This window comes from Chaetura pelagica, unplaced genomic scaffold (assembly GCF_000747805.2).
Source record: "Chaetura pelagica isolate M959 unplaced genomic scaffold, ChaPel_1.0 scaffold318, whole genome shotgun sequence".
Taxonomy (NCBI): domain Eukaryota; kingdom Metazoa; phylum Chordata; class Aves; order Apodiformes; family Apodidae; genus Chaetura; species Chaetura pelagica.
This window is the reverse complement of record NW_009954188.1, coordinates 1-9,271: the sequence shown is the minus strand read 5'-3', so window position 1 is coordinate 9,271 and position 9,271 is coordinate 1. Positions and strand designations below refer to the sequence as shown.

The window sequence follows — 9,271 nt, the reverse complement described above, 5'->3', positions numbered from 1 at the left end:
GGGAGGTTGGAGCCAGGGGGGTCGGGCTCTGCTCCCCAGGAACAAGGGATGGGACAAGAGGAAACGGCCTCAGGTTGTGCCAGGGAAGGTTTAGATTGGATCTTGGGAACAATTTCTCCATGGAAAGGGTTGTCAAGCCCTGGCCCAGGCTGCCCGGGGGGGAGTCCCCATCCCTGGAGGGGTTGTGTAGGTGTGGTTCTGAGGGACATGGAGCAATGGTGGCCTTGGCAGTGGTGGGTTAGTGATTGGGCTTGATGACCTTAAAGGTCTTTTTCAACCAAAACAATTCTAGGATTTGCTATTTCCACTCTCTTTCCCCCAGCAAGAAGTTGGGCATTTCTCCCCACCAAGCAAGACCCACCCAGGAGGGAGGGTGGACAAAGCCCCTCCAGGCAGCCGGAGCTGCTTCCTGAGCTCAGCTGGGTCCCCTCCCAGGAGCCAAACACCTGCCCTGTAACAGGGAGCAGGTCTGCCTGGGTCAACCAAACATCTCCCTCAGATTTTTATGAACGTTGGAAGCAGCCCAGTAACATCATTTATCCAGGGCAGTGGGGGACTGGGACACCCCAAATACGAGCAGGTCCTACAGGACACACTGAGGATGGAGCCTCATCCAGCCCTGGGGGATCAGGTTATTGGCTGCAGCTCAGAAGCAGCCAGACACCTGATAGCTCCACACCAGGACCAGGAGACAACTCAGCAGCCTGTGCAAGGAGAAGCTCCTTAGGTGGGGCCCAAGCAACTGCTCCATGTGAGGGGAATTCCACACAAACCCCAGGTGGGAAAGGGATCGGGACATGTTTGTGTATTGAACAAGAAGCCAAACATGGTTCATATGTTGAAGGAAAAGCATCTCCCAAGAGCAGCAACAGGATGAGCAACCCTGCTGGGCACTGCCTGTACCTGCCAGTGTGTAGAGGAACTGCTCCTCTCCTTGCTCTGTCTGGTTTTTCCTGTTGTCCAGAACCTTCTTGACTGTGTCCATCAGGCCAAAGGTGTGGGCAACGTTGTTCAGGACTGCAGCATCTGCAAGGGAAGGGTGTGAGGATGGATGCCTGGTCCCACGTGAGACACAGGTACTCAAAAAATGCTTGGATTACACCCCAATTTTTCTGCTGCTTTTTCTGAAACTGCCTCTGCTCTCCCCCCCCCAAGGGCAGACCAAGCTCCTGCATCCTTCTCATGGTTTGACTCAGGATCAGCAATTGAACCAGGCAGGAGATGGTTCTTCCAGGAAGAAGCACCAGTCTCCACTGACTGGTTCTCCACCCAGGATGGTGCTTCAAAGTCAAAATATCATCCTGGCTCAAACCAGGACAATCCTTCATAGACTCATTGAATGGTTTGGGTTGGAAGGGACCTTAAAAATCATCCAGATCCAACCCCCTGCATGGGCAGGGACACCTCCCACCAGCCCAGGTTGCTCCAAGCCCCATCCAACCTGCCCTTCAACACTGCCAGGGATGGGGCAGCCACAGCTTCCCTGGGCAACCTGGGCCAGGCTCTCACCACCCTCACACCCAACAATTTCCTCCTCATGTCCAGCCTCCATCTCCCCTCTGCCAGTCCCTGCCCATGCAGGGAGTTGGATCTAGATGATCTTTTGGGTCCCTTCCAACCCAAACCATTCCATGATTCTGTGAGTGCATCCCAAGGGCTGGGAGCTGAGGACAACCTCCCAGTGCCCTCAACAACCTCCCAGGGTCATTTTGTCCAGGGAAGGAGGTGACACGTTGTGTCCTTGTGCCCTGCATTGATGGAACTGAAGGTGCTACACAGCTGGGCAGGCTGAGACCACACCCAGACTTTGCTCCACAGCTCAGCTACCAACCCAACTCCTCAACACCCTGACTCACCCCCTTGAAACTCTGGGGATGGAGCTTTGTCACTTTTTCTTTTGCCTGCAGCTGCTCTTAAAGAGTTCTCTTTCCCCACAGCCAGTGCCTGGAGCTCATAACCTACCTGTCATCTGGAAGGGAGACTGGCCCAACCTCTGCTGGACACCTCTTAGGACTTCTTCTATCTCCTTCTGGATGTTGCACACAACCTCTTCCATCAGCCCCACATCAGCTATTCCTTTCCAGAACATCAGGGTGTCCTCTGGCACAAGGAGAGGGAAGAAGTCAACACACACAAGCACTTGCCATTTTTCCCCACAAGGCCACCTTGAACCTTTCAGGCAAGAGGAACTTTGCAAAAACAACTTCTAATTTGGCCACTGGGGTGGAGGTGACAGGCAAAAACAACATAAAAAAACCACAAAAGCCAAATGGATCCAGACAGCAAATCATGTTTTCAAGCAGCATTGTGACTCTCAAGGCAACACTTCCAAGTCTCTGCAAGATGCAGAGCTTCAAATCTTTGAGAAGATTCTGCCTCAGCTTCTGTACTGATCCTAGGAGGGAAGAGACACAGGCAGGAGAGCTGCCAGGCTGCTAACAAGACACTGCTCCCTGGTGGTTTCCATCCAGCTCCAGGCTGGCATTTACATCTTCACAATGAACAACCACAACATAAGCTCCTCTTTGTAACTAGCAGCAAGTGAGAAGGCTCCAGGGAGACCTTAGAGCATCTTTCAGTGCCTGAAGGGGCTCCAGGAAAGCTGGGGAGGGACTTGGGACAAGGGCAGGGAGGGAGAGGACAAGGGGGATGGATTGAAACTGGGAGAGGGGAGATGGAGGTTGGACATGAGGAGGAAATTGTTGAGTGTGAGGGTGGTGAGAGCCTGGCCCAGGTTGCCCAGGGAAGCTGTGGCTGCCCCATCCCTGGCAGTGTTGAAGGGCAGGTTGGATGGGGCTTGGAGCAGCCTGGGCTGGTGGGAGGTGTCCCTGCCCATGCAGGGGGTGGGACTGGGTGATCTTTGAGGTCCTTCCAAACCAAACCACCCCATAAGTCTATGATCTGGGGGATAATCCACCAGCCACAGGGCCAGGGCTGGAGTCCCCTGTTCCTGCTGCAGGTGGGAAGTGCTGGGATAGCCAAGGGGCAGCTCTGCCCTTGCTAAACTCTCCTGATTGTCAGGATTTCAGTCTCCAGAATGTAACAGGGGAGGAGAGGGGCAGGGAACACCCAACAGGCAGCTTGGAGCTCACCCGAGATCTCCTCTGTGTCCTTCTTCACGCCCTCCTCAGTGGCCATGGTGACAGCAGCTGTCAGGGCTGAGTTCCACTCAATCCCCTCCTCCATGCTCTCCTCTGACAGTGCAATCTGGGTGATGCTCCCTGCCAGAGAGGACACCTCAGCTCCCTCTGCAGCACCCGGAGCACCAGCCCTCCATCCCTGCTTTGCTTTCCAACCCCCCCTCTCACCCCTCCCAGGCTCAGGGAGCTTCTGTACTGACCCTAGGAGGGAAGAGACACAGGCAGGAGAGCTGCCAGGCTGCTAACAAGACACTGCTCCCTGGTGGTTTCCATCCAGCTCCAGGCTGGCATTTACATCTTCACAATGAACAACCACAACATAAGCTCCTCTTTGTAACTAGCAGCAAGTGAGAAGGCTCCAGGGAGACCTTAGAGCATCTTTCAGTGCCTGAAGGGGCTCCAGGAAAGCTGGGGAGGGACTTGGGACAAGGGCAGGGAGGGAGAGGACAAGGGGGATGGATTGAAACTGGGAGAGGGGAGATGGAGGTTGGACATGAGGAGGAAATTGTTGAGTGTGAGGGTGGTGAGAGCCTGGCCCAGGTTGCCCAGGGAAGCTGTGGCTGCCCCATCCCTGGCAGTGTTGAAGGGCAGGTTGGATGGGGCTTGGAGCAGCCTGGGCTGGTGGGAGGTGTCCCTGCCCATGCAGGGGGTGGAACTGGGTGATCTTTGAGGTCCTTCCAAACCAAACCACCCCATAAGTCTATGATCTGGGGGATAATCCACCAGCCACAGGGCCAGGGCTGGAGTCCCCTGTTCCTGCTGCAGGTGGGAAGTGCTGGGATAGCCAAGGGGCAGCTCTGCCCTTGCTAAACTCTCCTGATTGTCAGGATTTCAGTCTCCAGAATGTAACAGGGGAGGAGAGGGGCAGGGAACACCCAACAGGCAGCTTGGAGCTCACCCGAGATCTCCTCTGTGTCCTTCTTCACGCCCTCCTCAGTGGCCATGGTGACAGCAGCTGTCAGGGCTGAGTTCCACTCAATCCCCTCCTCCATGCTCTCCTCTGACAGTGCAATCTGGGTGATGCTCCCTGCCAGAGAGGACACCTCAGCTCCCTCTGCAGCACCCGGAGCACCAGCCCTCCATCCCTGCTTTGCTTTCCAACCCCCCCTCTCACCCCTCCCAGGCTCAGGGTGGTTGTGCCTGGCTCCTTGCAAGAAAATTTGTTAAATCAACTATTGGTGCTTCTCCTTGGAAATAGGGCTGTGAGAGGCTCTGGAGGTTCTGGAGCAAGTGTCCTCCAGCAAGGAAACTGGAGTCCTGGCATAAAAGGAGCAAAAAGGGATGAGAATAAAGAAGGGAATGACTAAGGCTCAGCCCAGCCACCCTTGCACCACCAACAGGAGCTCTGCACCCTGGACATGCCCCAGTCTCTCAGGAAACAGGGTCAGGGTCCAAACTGGATTATAGAAGGGACATGGATTCGACTCCATTCTCAGTTTCTGATCAAATTTGGGATCAAGCCAACGTGCAGCCACTCTGAGGTGTTACCACGTGGCCACGGCGCTTTCCAGGAGATTCTCCTTATCCTGTGGACAACTCTGCTACCTCACCCCCCCAAGAGCCTTAGAGAAACAACCTGCCCAGCCTAATGATGGCTGCCCAAGGGGGTTGTGGAGTCCCCTTCTCTGGAGATACCCTAAACCCCCCCTGGCTGCAGCCCTGTGGGATGTGCTACATGTGGGATGTGGACTAGATGATCTCTAGCGGTCCCTTCCAACCCTGACAATTTGTGATGTGGCAGGGTTGGGAGGAGCCTTCTCCCTGAACCTCAGCAGAGACCACCTTCTGCTCTGAAGCTCTGCAGCATCCCTAACTGGGTTCCTACCATCAGCTGAGGTTGGGGTCTGCACCATGCTCTGCTGCCCCGGCACCGGCGCCCTGGCGCTGCTGATCAGCAGGTCGAACTTGGTGCTTCGGCAGGTGTTGGTGCACACCTTGTCATGCTGGTAGAAGTCAATTTGGCCCGAGTCCATCATCTTCCTGTGCAGGGAGTGGAGGAAAAGAGAAGCAGGATCAGCTCAAAAATCTCAGCCTGGAGACAAAAGGGAGTATAACACCTAGGAATGCTAGATGGACCCAGCAGCGCCACGGCCGGTCCAAGGCAACCTCCAGCTTCAGGGACCTTCTGGCTTTGCAACTGCCTGAGAGGAGGTTGGAGTGAGAGGGGTTGGTCTTTTCTCCCAAGGAACAAGGGATAGGATAAGAGGAACTAGCCTCAAGCTGTGCCAGGGGAGGTTTAGATTGGATCTTGGGAACAATTTCTTCATGGAAAGGGCTGTCAGGGCCTGGATGTGGAGTCCCCATCCCTGGAGGAGTTTCAAAGCCATGTAGATGTGGTGCTGAGGGACATGGGGCAGCCTGGGCAGGGCTGGGTTAACACTTGAACTAATATATTTTAAAGGGTTTTTCCAACCAAAACAATTCCATGATTAACATGCTCTAGCCCTGTTCTACCCTCACCATATACCAGGTCCCCTGGGTGAGGCCCCGTCTGCCCAGGTTGAGGAATCCTGCCCCTCAGACCAGGGCACCAGGACCTCTGGAAGCTGCTGGCCAGGTCATGTGAGCTTCCCAGGTATCTCCTGGGGACTGAAAAGCAGGGAAAGCACCTGCTGGGGATCCTGCAGCTGCAGTGAAGAAGCCCTGAGGCTGCACCCAGGGGTGAGGGCAGGCAGGTACCTGAGCATGATCCCACCGAGGCGAATGGCTCTCTTCCAGTCCTTCAGGGTGGACTTCCCAGCCAGGTGAACAAAATGCTTTGGGCTGATCAGTTGGTCGTTGAACTGAGAAGGAGATAAGGAAAAGCTCAGGGAACCACGGCTTCCCAAGACTGGATGCACTAGGACATCCAGCCCACAGCTCATCTCAGCCCCAACTCCCACCCAGGAGGAGGAGCTGCTTCTCAGATCCCTGCCACTTTTGTCCCCAGTGCCTCCAACTCCAGGATAGGAACGTTTGCAGGGATGAGCTGCCAGCCACCAGCAGTCCAGCCACACAGCTCTAGCCAAGAGCAGCCCTAAAGGCTTTTGGACAGAACATGAATCAAATTAGCTCCTTCTGTCAACATGACCAGTCATCTTGGAGACTCCTGTCACATCAAGCAGCCGAGTAGGTGGCATCAAGGTGACAAAGGGATTCCCTGGGGCAGCTGCTCTGTCCTGCTGCAGTGACTGAGGCTTCAAACTGAGGGTCAGGGACAGGGCACTCTGGCTGCAGCAGAGCAAGGGACTCAGCACATCCTCAGGTGGGAAAAGGTACCAGCTTCTCTTCTTGGTGCAACCTCCTCATCAAGGAGTGACAGGAGTAGGGGGTGAGGACACCAGGGGCAAGAGACACAGGAGAAAAGCTCTGGCAAGGCTGGGAGAGCTGGGGCTGTTCAGCTGGAGAGGAGGAGGCTGAGGAGGGATCTCATCAGTGCTGGTCAATATCTACGGGGGGTGGCAGGAGGATGGAACAGACTCTTCTCAGGGGTGTCCAGTGACAGGACAAGGGACAATGGGACAAACTGGAGCACAGGAGGGTCAAGATAACACGAGAAGAAACTTCCTGGCTGTGAGGGTCCCGGAGCCCTGGGACAGGCTGCCCAGGGAGGCTGTGGAGTCTCCATCCCTGGAGACATTCCAAACCCACCTGGATGTGTTCCTGTGGGATCTGCTCTAGGGGATCCTGCTCTAGCAGGGGTTGGACTGGATGATCTCCAAAGGTGCTTTCCAACCCCACCAGTCTGTGCCTCTGATCTCAGTCCATTCCCCACTTGCCTTCAGCTCCAAACCCCTCCTCAAGTGCCCAGTGCAGCTGTGCTTTAAGCAGTAACCCAGAGCAGCCCTGAACACGAGGTGGGTGCCAGTGACAGGCCCTCTCTCCCTCACCCACAGCTCCCCTGCTTCTAGAAACAATTTGAGCAGCAACCACCCAACAGGCTGCACAGACATGGACAAGGTCAAGGACCTGAACCTGAGAGCAGAGGAGGAATCCACAGGGAACACTCCCTTACCTTCACACACTTGACATTAATCCCTGGACAGACAAACTTCTTCCAGAGCAGGATGGCTTTGCTCTCCCCACAGGTGATGGGGTAGGCGATCTCAATGTCCTCATTCGTTTCGATGGTGCTGGGATCTGAGAGAGGAACAGGACAAAAATGAAACTTTCCACCCAAGAGGCTCAAATCCCACCAGGTGGGAGCTGAAAGCTGGTAGGTGGTGAGACCTGCACTCAGGAAACCGAAAGGACTGATCTGAAGGGGCTCCAGGAAAGCTGGGGAGGGACTTTGGACAAGGGCAGGGAGGGAGAGGACAAGGGGGGATGGATTAAAAGTGGGAGAGGGGAGATTGAGGTTGGAGATGAGGAGGAAATTGTTGGGTGTGAGGGTGGTGAGAGCCTGGCCCAGGTTGCCCAGGGAAGCTGTGGCTGCCCCATCCCTGGCAGTGCTGAAGGGCAGGTTGGATGGGGCTTGGAGGAACCTGGGCTGGTGGGAGGTGTCCCTGCCCATGCAGGGGGTTGGATCCTGATGATCTTGAAGGTCCCTCCAACCCAAACCATCCCATCATCCTACAATTCTTTAAGCTGTCTCCAGTTCCCAGCTCTAACAGCAACTGGCATCTGCTTTTTAATCTGCTTGTGAGCAGAGCAGCACTGCAGATGGAGCTCATCCCTCAGCAGGTGAGATCAGAAATTCAACATTGTAAGGGGGGGGTGTCCATGAGAACAATCTTTGTGGAAGGAAACTGCTTTAAAACGTGAAGCACAAACATCTCTCGGGTTCCCTGCAGCTCTGCTACCTCTTTAGCAGTGATATCAGATCCTGACTGATAATTCATCCTCTTCACATCTGAAGAGGCAAATGCAGGGGCAGAGCCAGAAGGAAGCTGGAGCCACCAGCCCTGCAGAGGAGGGAATTCTGCCCATGCCAGGTAGGAACTCACCAATCCCTTCTTCCAGCTTGTGGATGGTGTGGGTTTCCACGGCCACCACAGCAGCACTGGCCTCAGAGCCCTCCTGGTAAATCCTGTTGTGAGAGTGTCCATCCATAAACCCACTTATTTCAACGATGGGAAAATAAGATTCACAGCATTAAGTTAAAAATTCATTTGGTTTCCCTCTTGCCTGTCCTCCAGGGAAGTGGGTTTTGTTTGGTAGTTTCAAGAACAGGCATTTATTTTTTGCTCAGCAGACAGAATAGGATCCTAATTCCAAGGACTGGGATGTGCAGAGGCATTCCCAGCCCTGTCACTGCACCCTCCAGGCTGCCAGTGCCACCAAAGCAGCTCTGCAGCTCTTCCCTGTGCCTTCCTGACATGGGAACACCCACCACTAGTACCCACAAGAGGGAACAGGATTCCCCTCCCAGCCCTGTGTGGCACTGGGAACACACAGGGAAGAGTCACTGTCAGACCCTGCTCTGGGAATTACGATCCACCTGGATGTATCTTCACATCCTGATGGATCCAGAGTTAAGGTGAAGTGCCTGGTGGCAGCCACTTCTCTGCCAGGGGGAGCACAAAACTCCCTCCAACGTCTTCATTGTATTTTAGAGCAGGGTTTTAGGGGAAAGTCCCTGTGGATCTGGGCACAGACCCTCCCACCCAGCAGCTGCAGCGTGGGAATCAGGAACACCAGGGAGAGGGAAGGGATGAGGCTGATGGATCCAGAGTTAAGGTGAAGTGCCTGGTGGCAGCCACTTCTCTGCCAGGGGGAGCACAAAACTCCCTCCAACGTCTTCATTGTATTTTAGAGCAGGGTTTTAGGGGAAAGTCCCTGTGGATCTGGGCACAGACCCTCCCACCCAGCAGCTGCAGCGTGGGAATCAGGAACACCAGGGAGAGGGAAGGGAGGAGGAGCAGCCCTGTGGCCACCCCACCCAACTGCCACATCCCAGGGACACATCCCCACGGGACAATCCCAGTCCTAAAAGACCCGACGACAGCAACACACACAACAGCTTTTCTTCCTTTGTATTTCTCTCTCTCCCCATGCCTGCCACAAACCTGGAAAACGCGGGAGCCCACCCCACAAAAACCCACTGGGAAACCCCCTCCCCACCTTCAGGACACTGTGGGTCCCATCCCATTCACCCGGGATCCCATCTCACTCACCCCAGATCCCACCCCACTCACCTGGGATCCCACCCT

The 9,271-nt window shown here is 55.1% G+C and overlaps 1 protein-coding gene across 1 annotated transcript in view; it reads right to left on the bottom strand.

The window, feature by feature from the left end:
• The window catches only part of GMEB1 (glucocorticoid modulatory element binding protein 1), a 12,060-nt gene extending 3,889 nt beyond the window's left edge, over nt 1–8,171 (bottom strand). The window contains exons 1-7 of the mRNA XM_010003048.1: nt 8,066–8,171; nt 7,135–7,259; nt 5,820–5,923; nt 4,966–5,120; nt 4,039–4,167; nt 1,963–2,100; nt 904–1,026 (exon numbers count right to left, since the gene is read on the bottom strand). Coding sequence (XP_010001350.1) covers nt 904–1,026; nt 1,963–2,100; nt 4,039–4,167; nt 4,966–5,120; nt 5,820–5,923; nt 7,135–7,259; nt 8,066–8,171 — 880 coding nt within the window. The remainder of the gene's footprint in view (nt 1–903; nt 1,027–1,962; nt 2,101–4,038; nt 4,168–4,965; nt 5,121–5,819; nt 5,924–7,134; nt 7,260–8,065) is intronic.
• Between the last annotated feature and the right edge of the window lie 1,100 nt (nt 8,172–9,271).